The sequence below is a fragment of the Hyperolius riggenbachi genome, chromosome 6 (genome assembly GCF_040937935.1).
Source record: "Hyperolius riggenbachi isolate aHypRig1 chromosome 6, aHypRig1.pri, whole genome shotgun sequence".
Taxonomy (NCBI): domain Eukaryota; kingdom Metazoa; phylum Chordata; class Amphibia; order Anura; family Hyperoliidae; genus Hyperolius; species Hyperolius riggenbachi.
Genome location: NC_090651.1, coordinates 353369060 through 353387966, shown reverse-complemented (window position 1 = coordinate 353387966; position 18907 = coordinate 353369060). Strand labels below are relative to the sequence as shown.

Here is an 18907-nt window from a genome sequence, read left to right as displayed (position 1 = left end):
GGAACCAGAGACGAAGCACACATGTATTTTACCATATATATCAGTGGGAACATTAGCGAAAACACCTACCCTGCTCTCTGTTTCATTATTTACTGTTCAGATTGCTTCTTATCAGCCAAGATAAAATCCCTGACTGAGCATTCAGTCTGGCTTTGTTCAGGAATCTTTATAGCTGAGTCTGTCTTCTGTGCTGTCTTTTCAAGCCCAAGCCTGCCCCCTTGTGGCTATGCTCAGGATACATTATAGCTGAGTCATTATAGCAAAGCCAGACTGAATGCTCAGTCAGGGATTTTATCAGGGCTGTTAAGAAGCTATCTGAACAGTAAATAATGAAACAGAGAGCAGGGTAGGTGTTTTCTCTAATGTTCCCACTGATATATATGGTAAAATACATGAGGGTGCTTCATCTCTAGTTCACTTTAAGGCCCATACCCGCTAAGCAAAGTTTTTTTGGGATGAAAGATTTTTTTCTGCGATACCGCGCAACATCGTTTTAACAAAAATTCATTAACCGATGTTTCACAACAGCGTGGCGATCGTTTGTTTCTGAATGACTGCCATGTCTGATTAAATCACGGAGGATCGTTCCCATCCTCATTGACTTTTGCGGGTTTACACGATTGTTTGTTTAGCCGACGCCAACAGATTTGGCCAGATGGTTTAGAGACCAATCGTTCGTCAGAGGAGATCCCTGATCCATCTGGCTGTGATCTGCCAGTGGGTACTCAGCTTTACAGCAGGTAGTAAAAACCTGACGACAGGTTTCACAGGTTTTTGGCCAGTCCAAATAATCACAGGGGATTCTCAGTCACGTCTTTATTTACAAAAGCAGTTCCTCGAAACTGTCAGAATAGCGTGCAGCGAGTAGCGAGGCTGACATCTCTATATAGATCCAGGCAGTGCTTTTGTAAGGAATAAAAATATACTGAGAATCTCTCATGAGGAGATAGACTAGTCCAAAATATCAGACTACGACCTACTGTTAATGATAGCAGCATACGAAAAAAAAGTAATATATTGTGGATTTTACTTTGGGCCAAGTGTACTTTTTTTATGTATGCATATCAAATTTTTAATTTTTTTGTGGTAGTGGTCCTTTAAAGCAGGAGGATTAGCCATACTATGCCGGGGGGAGGGGGGGGGGGGGGGTTGGGGGGAACACATACATAAGTAGATAAATACTTGATCTACTTACATAACACATGTATTGTACTGTCCACGCTTTGATTTCAGTGAATGTTATATAGTAAATGAAGATAGATAATTCTGTTCCTGGTGGGAACTATGTCTTTTGCCCACAGTTTGAGACCAAATACTGATGTCATTTCTTCCATTTACTTTTTTTCTTTTCACCTCCAATCGCTGAGTCACCTCAGCCTTGCTTGTAAACACAAGTGAGCAGAGGGTCATGTTTCAGCTAGGCAGGGAAATAAAGGGAAGAGGAGGAATATATTATAGATAAAAAGAACCCCCAGCATGCAACTGTTTGGCAATGGCTATTAAAGGGCCAGTGCTCTCTAAGGTATGTGATAACGCCAAACCATAACAGCAGAAAAAGTTTTGAATGCAGGATTAGCATCTTTATCACTTAATACACTCAGACCAGTTGCTGTGGAAATTTGATTTTTATGGTGACAATCCCGCTTTAAAGTAAACCTGAGATGCAAATAAAGAAATATTTGATACTTACCCAGGGCTTCCTCCAGCCCCATAAGCACCGATGAGTCCCTCATCGTGCTCCTGAGTGCCTCCAATCTCCGGATATCGGTCTCGGTAGTCTTGCTGAGTCACCTCAGTCGGGGTCTTCTGCGCATGCACGGAGGGCTGCGCACGCGCAGAAGAACCCCGAGTGCTGCAGCTGAGCCAGTTACCAGGACCGATAGCTGGAGAACGAAGGCACACAGGAGGACGGCGAGGGACTCAGCGGGCGTACGAGAGAGAACGGCGCCGGAGACTTGGGCGCAGGACACAGCCAGTATATGGCTGATCCTGCTGCCGCACAAGTCCGGGCCGTGTTAATTACTATTCCCCCTCCAGGCCGACATAGATAGTGGGGGAATGAAATAATTCAGCTTCCAGCAATTGCTGGAAGCCGAATTATTGTTTTAAAAGCAACTTCAGGTCCGTCTTCTGACGGCGCCGAAGTTACTCCCTGTGTGCTGCTATAGCCGTAGTTCCTATTACGGCCTATGGTGGCGCCGGCTGCGCCCAAGTCTCCTGCGCTGCTGCGCCCAAGTCTCCAGCGCTGGATTTACTGTGTTCGCTCAGCGGTGCTTATGGGGCTGGAGGAAGCCCCGGGTAAGTATCATATCTTTCTTTATTTGCATCTCAGGTTTACTTTAAAGCAAACCCGTGAGCTTGCAAAAACCTAAAAAAATATGACAACAACACAAAAAACATACTACTGGACCACTTCTGCCATGTTTTTTACCGCTCCCCGCTGCTGCTTCCTGATCTTAAAATCAATTTATTAAACTTGATTTTCTGTGGCAAGATAGCCACAATCACATTCTTTAAACCGATATTAGATAAAAAATAAATAAATAAAAGCAGTGTGGAGTGGCCAAATCAGGGCAAGGTCGGGAGGTCCTGCTTCAGGGTTCCAGTAGTATGGTTTTTGTACGGCATACAGACAGGAGCATGGCTGCAGGAGGCGGGGAAAAGGTTTAGTTGCAATGGGCGTGCACTGGGCGTCCCCATTGCAGCTGATGCCTCCCCTTCCTGTTTCTCCGTTGGCAAGCAGTCAACAAGCTGCATTTACCAGCAGATAACAGCAAACCTGGGCAACTACGGATGGCGCTTGGACGGCAGGACACATTGATCGGCATCCAGCTGTAAGAAAATATTATGAAGACAACCTTTTGGAATCGCTTTAGGTTCCCTTTAGAGACCTCCCCTTTCAGTGGCCATGTATTAAACAGAAGATTAGGAGATGTGAATAGTAAAATTTCAGACACATAAAACGATGAAATCTCTTTATAGACAGATGTAGCTGCAGAATAGATTTGGCTGGGTTAGTTCTACCTTGGTGAGAAAACAGGAGACAATGATTGGAGGAGGTACCCAACTTAGCAGAGCCGTTGGCAATTAACTTTGAACTTTATAAATAAGCCCCCCAGTAGTTCAGTTTCTCTCCGCAGGCCATCACACACCTCCGGGGGGCTTGTGGTGGGCGGCCGGCGGGATCTGTAAACATTCTTTAGTACCTAATGACGTAACAGCATTGACACAAGCAATCCTGGCATCGGACAGAGCGGATATCCTCAGCTATAGGAGGAGAGGCAGCTGCCACATGAGCAAAGTGCTGTCCGTTTCTCCGGTCGCGTGGCTTCCGCTCTGGGAAGGGCTGAAGTTCCGATAGCCGGGCCCACCCGATATAACAACTACTGACGTGATCTCTTTACGGTTAGCGTCCCGGGTGCACGGCCGACTTCTACACCACACGTCAGGGTCGTCCGTCATTTCATAAATAGAACCGTCCTCCTCGGTGGTCTCCAGGGTGCTACTGTCCACTTTGGAACCCTCCCTGGCGGAGAGGTGGTGTCCTGGGAGATGTGATGTTCCTCGGAGGCGGTACTGAAGGAGGATCCCTTTCCTGCGGGAGGGGAGGAGGTTGTCTGTGGACGCCTCTTGCGGATGGCTGTTGACTGTCTCTTTCGTTTCCCCTGCAGCCTCGCTGTCTCGCACATCCTCTGTCGATCCTTGTTCTGTGCGCAGAGCCTCCGGCGCCATCGTGCTGCAGGCGACGGTGAGGAGCTGTACTGGGCCACAGTGACCATTCAGCGAGACCATCCCTTTTCCTGAGTCGGGGGACAGAGAGATAAGTATTCCCATACTTCAGCTACAGATGCTTAATGCAATGCTACAGCGATCGGAACCTACCTGTTATCTTGGGGATGCCCTCCAGCTTTGGCACAGGTAATGTGATGAGGATGCCCAGGTCAGTACCAACCCACAGCGAGCCCTGGCATATCAGCAGAGTGGTGACTCGAGGGTTCTTCTGTCCTGTGGAGGGAGGAGTCAGCAAGATGAGGGAGGGGTTTAGACGTTTACGAATGCATTCACATTTGTAACCACCAAATAGGATGTACAAAACCAGACATATGGTATATTTGTAGTATTATTTTCATTATGATTTAGTATTCACATCTTCTGCAGAGTACACATAGTGGTGTTACTAACTGTCCCCTCAGGGAGCTCACAATCTAATCCTACCATAGTCATTGTCTAATGTCCTACCATATTATTATTATGTATTTATATAGCACTGACATGTTCTGCAGCACATTACAGAGTACATAGTCATGTCACTGACTGTCCTCAGAGGAGCTCACAGTCTAATCCTACCATAGTCATAGTGTAATGTCCTACCATATTATTAATATGTATAGTATAATCTCGTTATAATAAACTCTGGTATAGTAAACATTCTGGTATAGCAGACTACCTCTCCAGGTCCTGGCCAAAGTCCATTATAAGTCATTGGAGCAACGCCTGGTATAGTAAACCCAATACAATAAAACTTCTGTTATAGCAAACATGTTTTTTGGTCCCTACGTGATGCTAATTTCCTGGCTCTGATGGTATTGGGATTACCTGGCTCTGATGGTATTGGGATTACCTGGCTCTGACGGTATTGGGATTACCTGGCTCTAACGATATTGAGATTATCTGGCTCTCATGGTATAGGGAATACCTGGCTCTGACAGTATAAAAGATTACCAGGCTCTGACGGTTTCGGAATAACCTGGCTCCGACGGTATCGGGATTACCTGGCTCTGAAAGTATTGGGATTACCTAACCCTGACGGTATTAGGGATAACCTAGCTCTGACAGTATTAGGGATTACCGGGCTCTGATGGTATTGGGATTACCTAACCCTGACGGTATTAGGGATAACCTAGCTCTGACAGTATTAGGGATTACCGGGCTCTGATGGTATTGGGATTACTTGGTTCTCATGGTATTGGGATTACCTGGCTCTGATGGTATTAGGGATTACCTGGCTTTGACGGTATTGGGTTTACCTGGCTCTGACGGTATTGATATTTCCTGGCTCTGATGGTATTAGGGATTACCTGGCTATGATGGTATTAGGAATTACTCGGCTCTGACAAAAATTAGAGATAACCCGGCTCTGACGGTATTAGTGATTACCAGGTACTGACGGTATTAGTGATTACCAGGTACTGACGGTATTAGTGATTACCAGGTACTGACGGTATTAGTGGTTACCGGGCACTGGCGGTATTAGTGGTTACCTGGCAGTAGCAGGGTACGGGTAGAGATGTTGATTTCTTGCAGTAGTTCCAGAGTCTCTGTGTGGAAGAGACGTATCGAGGAGCCCTCAGAGAACGCCATCCACACCCCTCCGCCAGCCCTGATCATGTGTGTGACGCTCACGCCCTCGTCCTGCATCGCCTCAAAGCTCTGTAGAGAGGAAGACAGGATGAGCCACATTAGAAAATACCGCAGACAACAGGTAGGGGGCGCCAAGATAAAACCAGGAATGCAGAAAAACAACAACAATCAATAACCAAAAATAAAAAGTGAACTTTAAAGTATCACCGAGCTGTAGTTACACTCCTGCTGGGTTCACATACATTATTTGGCCATACATGAAGAGCAGAAGGAACCGGCACTGCTAAAATACTGATTTATTCGGTGTCAAACAATTCACAATCTGCATATACAAAACAAGACACAACCCAGTGCTGTGCTGATGAAACATACCATTAAGGGTGTGAGCTGTAGACACAGACAAGACACAGAACATTTATATCGCACTTTTCTCCTGGCGGACTCAAAGCGCCAGAGCTGCAGCCACTAGGGCGCGCTCTATAGGCAGTAGCAGTGCTAGGGAAACTTGCCTATGGTCTCCTACTGAATATGTGCTGGCTTACTGAACAGGCAAAGCAGAGATTCGAACCCAGGTCTCCTGTGTCAGAGGCAGAGCCCTTAACCAGTACACTTTCCAGCCTGTAGGTAAGATGCGGTGGGTGCTGGGGGCCACATTACTTGGCCATGCCACCAACTGCCATTACCTTTTGTCATAGCGCGCTATAGGCAATGGTCCATTTCCAAGCTGCGTGAAAATTGCATTAAAGTGAATGGGAATCGGATCCAAAAAAATAAGCCAGATACTTACCTAAGGAGAATCCCTTGCAGCGGGGGAGTTCGGAAGTCTTCGGGAGTCCGAGTGCTCCCTTAAGATGGGCCGCTCCATACTGCGCACACCTGAGCGCCCTCTATCGAGCACTCGCACGTGCGCAGTATGGGACCGCCTGTCTTCGGGAGGACTCGGCTTCCAAAGTCCCCTGCAGAGGGGGATTCAAATAGAGGAGCTGGTGCTGCAACGTGGGGCCCGTGAGAGCAACAGAAAGGCTCTATAGGACCCAGAGCCTTCCCTCTCTTTAGGTAAGTTCCGGTAATTGTTTTTTTTGTTTTTTTGTTTTTATACGATTACTTTAAAGAGACTGTAACAACAAAAGTTCCCCTGGGGGGTACTCACCTCGGGAGGGGGAAGCCTCAGGGTCCCAATAAGGCTTCCCCCTCTGCTGAAGCTGCAGGCAGTCCAGTGCTGGCTCCCCAAAGTGTCCCGGAATCCTCCCTCGACAAGCCTGAGAAGTGCTGATATATTTACCTTTCCTGGCTCCAGCGGGGGCGCTGTTGCGGCTCTCAGCACGGAGCTAGGCGGAAATAGCCGATCTCAGTCAGGTCCGCTCTACTAAGCAGGTGCAGGAGACTTGCGCCTACAAGGGTAGAGCGGCCAGACAGCGATCGGCTATTTCCGCCTATCTCCAAGCGGAGAGCCGATACTGCGCCGGCGCTGGAGCGGTAAATATTTACATCCTTGCTGTTCGGAGAGGCACAGAGAGACCACTGTAGGACACAGGAGGACGGGGGAAGCCTCAATAGCATCCAGAGGCTTCCCCCACCCAAGGTGAGTACCCCCCAGGGGAACTTTTTGTTGTTACAGGTTTTCTTTAAGTCAGAATTATTAGTATCTCATTGACTATCCCTACTGCCCAGCGGGGAAACCCGCCCGGCCTTCAGCAGCGGCCAGCGACGCGGAACTGGACAGTTTTAACCCTCTCCTGCCCCAGTGTCGGCGAATCTTATCACTCTGTACAGAACTGGATTATTTATCCAGCGAGTTTCCCCCGAGGCGCGGAACCGAAAGGCGCGGAGTAAATTCCAGGCGAAGACGAATTAATTTCCACCCCCTTCCTCTGCTAATCAATACTTTTAATTAAATCCTGGTTGCCGTTGTTCCCGCAATAAACTGCGACGATGTCATTACTCGGCACAGCAACGACCAGACTCAACGGAGCGCAGCGCCATTCCCAGCGACGTGACGCCCGGCGCTGCGACCGATCTCTCGAGAGGATGAGACAACGCCAGGAAATCCCCGCTTCTGTAGAATAAGCTGCACTTATTCCATTCGCTCCTGGCTGCAGCACCCGGCAGTGAAGTATGGCCCCTTCTTAATGTGGACCTGAACTCTTGCACAGGACAGAAGGAAAACAGAGAGAAATACACCCTGCATGTATTCAGAGAGTTTAGCCTGTCTAATTCCCCCTCATCTGTGACTCCCCCTCAGCACTGTAATTTGATCTCTCAGCTGAGTCAGCTCAGGAATCTCCTCTGCCACCGCAGAGCAGCTAATTTGTAAACACAGGATGTTAACCCTGTCTGCTTCCATGAAAGCAGGACGTAGTCACACTGCAGATTTATTGCACGATTTGTATCAGCTGTAAGGCCTCTTGCACACTGCATGCGTTTCCGATTCCGCTTTTTAATCGGTTTTTACTTCCGATTCCGATTTTTAATCTTTACTGCATGCTGCATTTTTTGATCCGTTTCTCTGTGGATTGTATTCAGGGAAAATCGGAATTGAAAATCGGAATCACAAAACGGATTTGCAGTGTGCAGGGAGCCTAAAGGTGGCCACTAATGATACAATAATCTCCACTAATGGACAAAAATCTCCTAACCAATCCGATCAGATTAATGAAATCGATCGTTATTTCGGTTAAATCCCACCAATCTGATCGGATTGGTCAGGAGATTTTTGTCCATTAGTGGCCCCAGATCATTCACATGAAGAATCGTTCATAATGGATCGTTCAGCAAATTGTATCATTAGTGGCCGCCTTAACAAAGAAATGTCTTTCTATAAAGAAAATCTGTAACAAAAAAGTTTCCCTGGGGTGGTACTCACCTCGAGTGGGGGAAGCCTCAGGGTCCCAATAAGGCTTCCCCCGTCCTCGTGTGTCCCATGATGGTCTCGCTCTGGCCCTCTGAACAGCGGGGGTGTAAATATTTACCTTCCCGGCTCCAGCGCAGGCGCAGTATCGGCTCTCCGCTCTCTCTCCTGCGCCTGCGCAGTAGAGCGGACCCGACAGAGATTGGCTATTTCCGCCTATTTCCGAGCGGAGAGCCACAACAGCGCCCCCTCTGGTGCCAGAAAAGGTAAATATTACACAGCCTGACAAATTGTTGCCTGTGCGTTCCGTGGACTGCAGGGAGACCGCCGTGGGACACAGGAGGACGGGGGAAGCCTCAATAGGATCCAGAAGCTTCCCCCTACTGAGGTGAGTACCCCCCAGGGGAAATGTTTTCCGTTACAGAGTCTCTTTAAAGGTTATCATGCTGTTGCATATCTGTTAGAGCAAAAAGGAAGTTCTGAGTTCAGGACCGCTGTAAGCCCCATACACACGCTGGATGAAATGATTGCCGTATAGCATAGTTTTCCCCACTCACCCCTCTCCACTGCATGACCTCACTCCCGCGCTGCTCCTTCCTCCCTACGCTCCCCTGAACAGCAACAGATCATGTAGCTAGTCGTCAGCAATGACTCTACACCAGCGCAGGGCAACCTTAGCACGGCCCGGGATGCATGTGGTTAAACACAATCCAAACTACCGTCCTTCGCTGCAGAATCGTGAGTGGAAGGAAACCGAGGGGTTAACGCTCACCTACTCGCTGCTTCTTGCATCGGCTCTCCATGGCCACAGGGCATCATGTGATACGTCAGGAGGTGCCAGCATGTAATACACTGGCACGTCCTGACGGCATCTCACATGACATGACACCCTGTGGTAGGCCTGAACGATTTTAGGAAAAAATTGAATTGAGCGATTTCTGTCCGAAATTGCGATTTCGATTTGAGTCACGATTTCCTTTAAATCAAGATTTGTTCCCCCTCTTTGCCTGTTTGTTCCCTCTCTGTCCCCCTGGCTCTCTTTGTGCCCCCTTTGCCTCTGGGTCTCTCTCTTGCCCCCTTTGTGTCTCTGTGCCCGCTCTACTTCTCTCTGTGTCTCTCTGTGCCTCCTCTAACACCCAAGCTGCATCAGTTCTGGACATAGGTTCAAGCACGAGTCCAGCGATGGCCGTCTATCCACTTTGCCTCCTGCAGGCTCTAATGCACGGAATACTTCCTGTATTTCATGTGACATACAGGAACCCAGAGTTTTGCCAAGCACAAGAGCCGGCAGACGGTGATAGAGGATGGACAGCATTGGAATCGTGCAGAAAGTATGTCCAACGCTGCGGTCCGCACGTGCCAGGACTTTGGGGAAGTTTGAAGCCACTTCTTCAAACTTCCCCATGTGGAAATGATGGGATCGCGATAATTGCCGCTTTGACGATTCCAAAATTGTGACTTTCAGGCCTACCCTGTGGACACGGTGAGCTGACGCTGTAAGATGCAAGTAGGTAAGTATTAACCCTCGGTTTTCTTCCGCTCGTGACTCTGCAGAATGGGAGGGAGGGAGCAGAGGACTCCGTCTGCCTCTGTTTGCAGCACATGCGGGCCTTTGCCCAGTGCTGGTCTACAGTGTTGGCCCTGCATTGTTGCCCAAGGAATCACATCCCGATCCCCGCAGGACAATATGCTTTGTATGTGTACGAGACTTGAGGCACTAGATACAAGTCGGATTAGTATGGCTTCTTAAAATGAATAGGCTGTATGGCGCACTGTACACCAGCCGTTCCGGATGTGTGTCTGGATATAAAGCATGATTTTCATATTCTGCAGTGATGCATCCTGGGAGACCTTTCTTGCTTATAAAAAGCTGAATAATTGCAAATACCTTCTGCTTTGAGAAGGTAAATTTATACATAGACACTGGTGCTAGTCTAGTATAGGAGACCCGGTAGGAAACCTCATAGGGAACAGTTCTCCGATCACAGCACCCTCTACAGCATGAAGCGTTGTGATTGGCTGAATAGTGTGGGCGTAGTTTAATACAACCTAGTAGTTCCAGAGGATGCCTTCCACCCAATCAAGTTAGCTGAATTTCCCTATGAGGATTCCTGCTGGGTCCCCTAAGCTGGACTAGTCCCTAGACACTGGTGTGTAACCTCTCCAGAATCCTCTCTGTGATTGGGTGGCTCAGGCTGTACCGGAAGTGGAGGGATGGTGCATTACCTGAACCTTGAGGGGCTCCACCTCCAGGACAGTGACCCGATTCCGGCAGCTGGCCCATATACAATCATCCAGAGCCAGCAACGCTCGGATTGGACTGGTTCCCACGCGCACGGTGGATGAGTTATCGGGATCCCACAATCCTCCTGAGATGAGACAACAAACATAATCAAGCCATGAAGGCCACCGTACACAGCTAGACAATGACGTAATTTCTGCTTATTGCTTCCTTATAGTTACGGCATATCACTGGCATTTGCTCTGGCTGGTTATATAAGGAAGGCCTGTAGTCAGCTTGGCTGACTGTCAGTTTACGTTTAAATGGTAGCGCGATGAAGCTCAAGCAAACAAATTTACCAGAATTCCCCAGCAATTCTCCCAAATTCTCCATCACACCAAGGTAACTTCCTCTCATCCCTCTCCTTTCATGTCACCACCCTCTCCCTTTAGATTGTAAGCATTTGGCAGGGCCCGCCCTCCCTGTGTATGCTACCTGATCATGCATCCTAGGGCAGGATAGCACAGTGGCGCAGTGGTTAGCTCTCTCGCCTTGCAGCGCTGGGTCCCCAGGTTCGAATCCCAGCCTGGGCAATATCTGCAAGGAGTTTGTATGTTCTCCCCGTGTCTGCGTGGGTTTCCTCCGGGCACTCTGGTTTCCTCCCACATCCCAAAAACATACAGATAAGTTAATTGGCTTCCCCTTAAAAAAAATTGGCCCTAGACTATGATACATACACTACACGATATAGAAATATAACTATGGTAGGGACTAGATTGTGAACCCCTCTGAGGGACAGTTAGTGACAAGACAATATACTCTGTACAGCGCTGAGTTATATGTTGGCGCAATATAAATCCAATAAATAATAATATAGCTGTATGTTTTTGGGATGTGGGAAGAAACCCGAGTGTCCGGAGGAAACCCAGGCAGACACGGAGAGAACATACAAGCTCTGTAGGGACCGGGGACCAGCGCTGCAAGGCGACAGTGCTAATCACTACGCCATTGTGCTGCCCTATGGTTAATGGGGAGTACACATTTATATAGGACACAAAAGAATGAGGCAGCTTACTGGCAGGAGATGGACAAGAATATACAATCTTGGTGGTCTGACAGGAATTGGAGGGGGAAGTAGTATGTTGGAGGCGGGAATAGTATTTAATGTCGGGGGTATTATGGCTGGGGTAGGGTGAAAGCTAGCCGTTAAAGAGAACCTGAGGTGGGTTTTAATAATCCTATTAGCACACAGAGGCTGGGTCTGCATATTATGCCCCGCCTCTGTTGCTATACTGCCCCCCCCCCCGCCCCGCGCTCTGCCCCCATAAATCAAACTGCCGTCCTAGCGACATGCAGCGTGTCGCTAGTAGGCTGTTTACCTCTGCACTGTCACTCTCCGCCGCTCCCCTGCCTCCTTCATATCGGCACTCCCCGCCTGTGTCTGCTTACATGTACACTGTCACTCTCGCCGTTCCCCCGCCTCCTCTATTTCGCTGATCCCCGCCCGTGTCCCTTCCCTTGGAGCGCCGATATGGAGGAGGCGGGGGAGCGGCGGAGAGTGACAGTGCAGAGGCAAACAGCCTTATGGGGGACAGCAGAGAGCAGGGGGGGGGGGGGGGGGCAGTATAGCAACAGAGGCTGGGCACTATATGCAGACCCAGCCTCTGTGTGCTAATAGGATTGTTAAAACTCACCTCGGGTTCTCTTTAATTGATGGCGTCCACTACGAACAGCAATGAACACTCATAAGACGCCCGTATCGATACCCCGCGTCTCACCTTGGTTTTGAGGGTACAGCGCTAAGGTGCCGTCTTGCAGTCCTGCACACAGGTAGTTGTTGCTCAGTCTAAGGCAGAGGACAGGCTGCAGGCCCGGACTCCTCAGAGCCATCAGACAGGTGGATCCGGTGTCCACACTGCTGTAGACCAGGATGCTGGAAGAGAAGGGGGGGGGGGGGGGCGGTTATCGGGGGTCTTTCATGCAGAGGAAGAGCGAAGGAACAGCCTGTCTCTTCTGCCAAGTGATGTGAGGAAAACCATCAACAACTGTTACAGTCCAGCATCCTCCTCCCCCCGCTACTGTACATCACTGCACTCATCTATAATGCAGAGCGACATTGTTATCCCTTCTGATACAAGCTCGTATACCTGTCAGGCAAAGCCAGGACAAGGCGGTGTAATAAACATACAGCGAGGTGATGAAGATGTTCCGGCAGCCAGCAGAGCGCCGGACCGACTCCATCATCCAGAGATGGTTCTAAATATAAAGTACACAAGGGGGAGATGGCAGAGCCACTTATGGTATAGTAAGTGCAGTAAGTCCGAGCTCACCAGGGCTAAGGAATGATATTCAGAAAATAATGTTGTCCGGGAGAAAACAAATACATAGTTACATAGTTAGTTTGGTTTAAAAAAAGACAACCGTGTATCAACCGGAAAAATAAATAAATAAAACAGCATCCTGAACCTGCACATATCCCAGTTGATCCAGGGGAAGGCACAAAACCTTACAAGGCCTGGGCCAATTAGTCTTAAAAGGGAAAAATCCTTTCCCGACTCCCGATGGCAGTCAGATAAATCTCTGGATCAACACTCCCAGGAATTACCTAATAATTATACCCGTGGATGCCCTTCAATGCAAGGAAAGCATCCAAGCCCTCTTTACATGCAGATATAGAGTTTGCCATAACTACTTCCTGAGGTAAGATATCGCAGATTTGAACCACTCTCACTGTGAAGGACATCTTTCTAAATTTATGGCAAAAACGTTTTTCCTCCATACGCAGATCATGTAGAAGAAAAAAAACGGAGCACCACTCCTTAAAATCCCTTTATTCCGGTGGGGGAAATAGCAGGTACACAGCAGTGGGGGTATCAAGTGCCTGACAGCTGTTTCGCTGGTTTAAACCAGCTTCTTCAGAGGCAGAATGTACACAGATGTGGCCTCCCAAGTGATCCGTTGCAGGTGTGAACCATGTACCAGTCCCACACGGGTCTCAAGAGGATTCGTTCTCCTATAGGGAAGAGGGAAGGTACAAAAAAATACCCTCCAACCACCAAGGAGGGCATCAATAGATTGAGGAGAAGGCATTGAAAGAGTTTATTTTTGACACACGTTACAATGCGTTTCACAGCACAAGCCTACTTCTTCAGGTCAAACAGTGGTGTCCAAGTGCACCGCAAAGGTCACAAGTATGCCTCCACAAAGCACTCTGGTGATCTTTGCATTGTACTTCATTGTATGAACTGAAGAAGCAGGCTTGCTCTGTGAAATGAGTTGTCCTGTGTGTCAAAAATAAACTTTTTGAATTATATGCTTGTTTCATTGGAGGAGGTAAGTACCTGTCTTTAAACTGCTTTTAAGTATTTTATTTATGTTGGCTCCTCCTTCCCCAGTCTAAATTTAAAGGAGAACTCTGACCAGAATGGTTTTCTCCAGTTTTGGTCTGAGTGGGGAAGGATTAGCACCTCTGCCACCGCCTGTACTTTGCCCTACGATGAACCCAATGTGAGTGGGCTCTGCCGGCGCCAACAACCCAGCTCCCATTCATGTAGATGATGAGGAGAAAGACAAGTCTCCACTTACCTCCCGTCCTGAAGGCCTACACACAGCGCTGGGTGCACCAGAGCCGGCATACAATCCTCCTCGTTCTCGAGGGCCTCTTCAGCCTCTTTACTGCACACGTTCTCCAAACAGAGCACCCGAGATGGCAGAGGGAAGGCCTTCAACATTCGTGGAGATGAGTGGTTCAAAGAGAAGATCTGGATCTGACCCCCCTCACCATCCTGGCCACCACCAACCTGTGTGGAGATAAAATGGGTAGAGTTGTACCGATCATTGCACTATAATATAATGCAGCTATTGCTACCCTCTTCTCCTCCCTTACCCAAATGATAGAGATTTATCAACATCAAATTTCAATCAACAAACTAACCAAAATCGATCAAAAGCTCATAGTTCTGATGCGTTGGAGAATGAGACATTTCCATAATGAATCAATCGATCACTGTGACTGACTTGACCAAACAGATGAATATGTATATGGCAGAGTTAACATCCTCCCCCAAAAATATGTCTGCATGTGGTCTGTAACAGTAAAAAAGTAAAGCAAATGGTTCTATTGGGTTTGGGGATAACACCTGATCAGTCTGAACTATAGTGAGACTATGACGAAACAGAGTAAAATTAAAAATACATACATATAAACAGGGCTGTGGAGTCGGAGTCAAGGAGGCGGAGCAATTTTTGGGTACCTAGAGTCGGGAGAAAACGCACCGACTCCGACTCCTAATGAATTTAAACTGTAATTAAAATAGAAAATATGATAAAATGTTTTATTTCTCAGATAATAGTCATCATAAATAATTTATACATACAGTAATAGCTGTGCTTAGTCCACAAAAATGAAATAAACCAATCAAAATTAGTTACTTGTGCTGCTTCAATAAAGCAGCCCCCGTATTTTTAAAGTCAGATATACACATCTGATTGTGACTGTATATATGATGTGTACACGGGAATCTCTTATATATGTTACGGCCAGAACCCGAAGTGTGGCCACTTCTAGTTCTGGCCGGCCACTTCGGGTTCTGGCCGGCCAATGTGCGAAGTGGCCGCAGCGCAGCGGCCAATGTTAGAAATGGAATGTTTCCTTTTATTATTAATATAGTTTTCCGGCCGTCTCTGGCCAAATGGAGCAAAACAGTTAGTTAATTTAATTAAATGAAGCTGGCGGCAATGTAGAAGGATGAAGCCGCCCGGCTTCCGCTCCGCCTCCTCTCCTCCGCCCCTGCCTCTCTCTCCTCCCCGATACTGGCAGCGGGGGACATGCGTGTCCCCCCAGAGTCGTTCGTCGCGGCGGGCAATCCTGTCGTTCGTCCCTGCAGAGCGGGTGCTGGCAGAAGCAAAGTCTGCAGCCTCCCCGCTCTGCTTTCCTGGTGCCACGAACGACTCTCGGGGACACGTGTGTCCCCGCCGGCTGCCCGAAGAAGAGAGAGAGAGAGAGAGAGAGAGAGAGAGAGAGAGAGAAAAGAGGCAGGGGCGGAGGAGAGGAGGCGGAGCCGCCAGCTTCATTTCATTAAATTAACTAACTGTTTTGCTACATTTGGTCGGAAAACTACATTAATAATAAAAGGAAACATTCCATTTCTAACATTGGCCGCTGCGCTGCGGCCACTTCGCATATTGGCCGGCCAGAACTAGAAGTGGCCACATTTCGGGTTCTGGCCGTAACATATATACTAAATAACATCTATGCTGTAAGTATAAAGCCTGATGTGTAGCCATGTCACTAATAGAGATGGTCAATGAGATGGAAATAATTCTGCACTGATGCTGGTTTATGCAAATGTATGCACTCTCTTTGCTCATGAAATCAAATCATTTGATATGTTGTTAAAATTTGGTTTGGTGACTAAGAATTAAAGGGTACCTGAGACGGATTAAAAAAAAGGTTTTATACACACCTGGGGCTTCGTCCAGCCCCCTTCAGGCTTATCCAGTCTCTGTCCTCCTCCGTTACCTGGATCTTCTGCTATGAGTCCTGGTAATTCAGGCAGTCAGCGCAGTCCGGTCGTATGCCACTTCCACAGCCAGGAGCGTTCTGCACCTGCGCAATAGTGCTGTGCAGGTGTAGTACGCTCCCGGCGGCGGAGTGTGTGCATGCGCACTATGCCTGACTGGCTCAAGTACCTGGCCTCACAGCAGAAGATCCAGGTGGCGGAGGAGGACAGCGAGGGACTGATTAGCCTGAAGGGGGCTGGAGGAAGCCCCAGGTGTGTATAAAACTTTAATTTCATCTGTCTCAGGTTTACTTTGTTACACAGTAGTACTATACTCTACATATGCTCTCCCCACAGAGCTGCAGGGAATACACTGAGAATGTTGTGCACATTGAACACAGAGGTGTTGTCTATCACCCATAAACCTGGTTCAGATTGTATATGAAGAATGTGTAATAGAGGAAGAATCCCCTCATTCTCCTGCAGAGTACCTGTACATCACTCTTACATGTACCCACAGTTACATTCTAGAGCCTGATAGATGTTCTTTGTTCCGGTCTTCTACATGTACTCTTACCAAGGACTAGTTTTAGTCTATGACTAAAAGTATTAGAGGCAGAAGATCAGCCGTCTAGCCAGGTAACTGGTATTGTTTAAAAGGGAATAAATATGGCATATGTACAGTATGTCTACATATCCTTCTCACTTCAGTTGTATTTTAAAATTCCTAAGCATTGGCAGTTAAGAGTTGCATTTCATGTTACACACTTTCAATCAACAAGATTGTAATATGCACATTAAAGGAGTCAGAGTCGGTTTGAATCCTAACCTGAGGAGTCGGAGGATGCAAATGCAAATGTTCACTTTTCCCAGAGTAAAATGAACTATATATCTTTTTTTTACTATGTTGCTGTCAATTACTGTAAATAGTGAAAATATGACAGACCTGGCAGGTCTTGGACTAATCCATCTCCTCATGGGGGATGCTCAGGGCTTTCTTTATTAAAGAGAACCCGAGGTGGGTTTGAAGAATATTATCTGCATACAGCGGCTGGATCTGTCTATACAGCCCAGCCTCTGTTGCTATCCAAAACCCCCCTAAGGTCCCCCTGCACTCTGCAATCCCTCATAAATCACAGCCACGCTGCTGACAAACAGCTTGTCAGAGCTGGCTGTGTTTATCTCTATAGTGTCAGTCTGCTGCTCTCCCCGCCTCCTGCAGAACTCCAGTCCCCGCCTGCATCTCTTCCCTCCCTGCTGATTGGAGGGAAGGGACAGGGGCAGGGACCGGAGCTATGCAGGAGGCGGGGGGAGCAGCTGAGACTGACACTACAGATGTAAACACAGCCTCACAGCACGGCTGTGATTTATGAGGGATTGCAGAGTGCAGGGGGACCTTAGTGGGGTTTGGGATAGCAACAGAGGCTGGGCTGTATAGGCAGATCCAGCCTCTGTATGCAGATAACATTCTTTAAACACACCTCGGGTTCTCTTTAACAAAAGCACTTGCTGAATGGCAGTTGGTGTGTCCAATTGTTGGAACAGTATGCAAATGAGTACCCAGGATGTCCAACATGTTTGCATAGATCCTTTTCAGGGAGTGCTTTTGTACAAAATAACGATAGTACTGGGAACCCCCCATGAGGAGATGGACTAGTTAAAAATCTGTCAGATCTGTCAGCATTTTTCTACCTGCTGTAAGTGACAGCAAACCAGGAAAACTGTCATTTATAATGCATTTAACTCTGTGAGAAATGTACTTTTTAATTGTATGCATTTTAAATTTTGCAATTTTTCATGATAGTTGTCCCTGAAGGGGTGTCACCCACTAACACCTCTTTTTCTGGGTCTAGCAGCAGTATGGGTCAGGGATCACACCGCCTTTAGCCCCATCTACACTATACGATTCAATTCAATTAGATTCATTGATTCGATTCAATCCGACATGTCCGATTCATGATTCGATTCAATTTGCCATTGTTTTAAATCGGAAATTGAATCGACATGTCAGATTGAATTGAATCGAATCTGAAAAAGAATCGTATGGTGTAGATGGGGCTTTACTGTAAGTGCTCCATCTAGTGGCTGGATGACCATTCTTACTTCATTACCCTGATGATGGTTCACTTTTTCACTCACTCTGGGGAGCCCAATAAACTCTCTGTGGATAAAACTGAGCTATAAAATGAAACTGTCAGCAGCCTCTGTACAAGCAGGTGGAACATTCCTGTGTCTGTAGCAAGTCTATGTGCCAGTCCCGTAACCAGAGCAGACCACGCCCGGCAGCAATGGCTGTACATTACCCACAGGTACCCCTGAGGCAGTGAGGTGCTAACCGAGGAGAATCCCAGCAGGGCGCTCTGTACAAGCAGGTGGGACCTTCCTGTGTCTGTAGCAAGTCTATGTGCCAGTCCCGTAACCAGAGCAGACCACGCCCGGCAGCAATGGCTGTACACTTACCCACAGGTACCCCTGAGGCAGCGAGGTGCTAACCGAGGAGAATCCCAGCAGGGCGCTCTGTACAAGCAGGTGGGACATTCCTGTGTCTGTAGCAAGTCTATGTGTCAGTCCTGTAACCAGAGCAGACCACGCCCGGCAGCAATGGCTGTACACTTACCCACAGGTACCCCTGAGGCAGCGAGGTGCTAACCGAGGAGAATCCCAGCAGGGCGCTCTGTACAAGCAGGTGGGACATTCCTGTGTCTGTAGCAAGTCTATGTGTCAGTCCCGTAACCAGAGCAGACCACGCCCGGCAGCAATGGCTGTACACTTACCCACAGGTACCCCTGAGGCAGCGAGGTGCTAACCGAGGAGAATCCCAGCAGGGCGCTCTGTACGGGGGTGTGGACCGCTCCTCCCAGCTGCAGCAACAACACAAAGAGAAGATAAGAGAAATTACCGCACAGTTACCCCACAACCACCAAAGACTAACAACGATTTATTATTATGTGCAAAATCCTCAAATCTCCTAATTAA

At 48.0% G+C, this 18907-nt stretch overlaps 1 protein-coding gene across 1 annotated transcript in view; it reads right to left on the bottom strand.

Moving 5' to 3' along the window:
• Positions 1-2960: 2960 nt before the first annotated feature.
• ARHGEF10L (Rho guanine nucleotide exchange factor 10 like) overlaps positions 2961-18907 on the bottom strand; it is a 176564-nt gene continuing 160617 nt past the window's right edge. Inside the window, exons 24-30 of the mRNA XM_068241707.1 lie at positions 18706-18792; positions 14016-14230; positions 12209-12363; positions 10436-10578; positions 5262-5430; positions 3883-4005; positions 2961-3800 (exon numbers count right to left, since the gene is read on the bottom strand). Of these exons, the coding sequence (XP_068097808.1) occupies positions 3268-3800; positions 3883-4005; positions 5262-5430; positions 10436-10578; positions 12209-12363; positions 14016-14230; positions 18706-18792 (1425 nt within the window). The 3' untranslated portion in view covers positions 2961-3267. The remainder of the gene's footprint in view (positions 3801-3882; positions 4006-5261; positions 5431-10435; positions 10579-12208; positions 12364-14015; positions 14231-18705; positions 18793-18907) is intronic.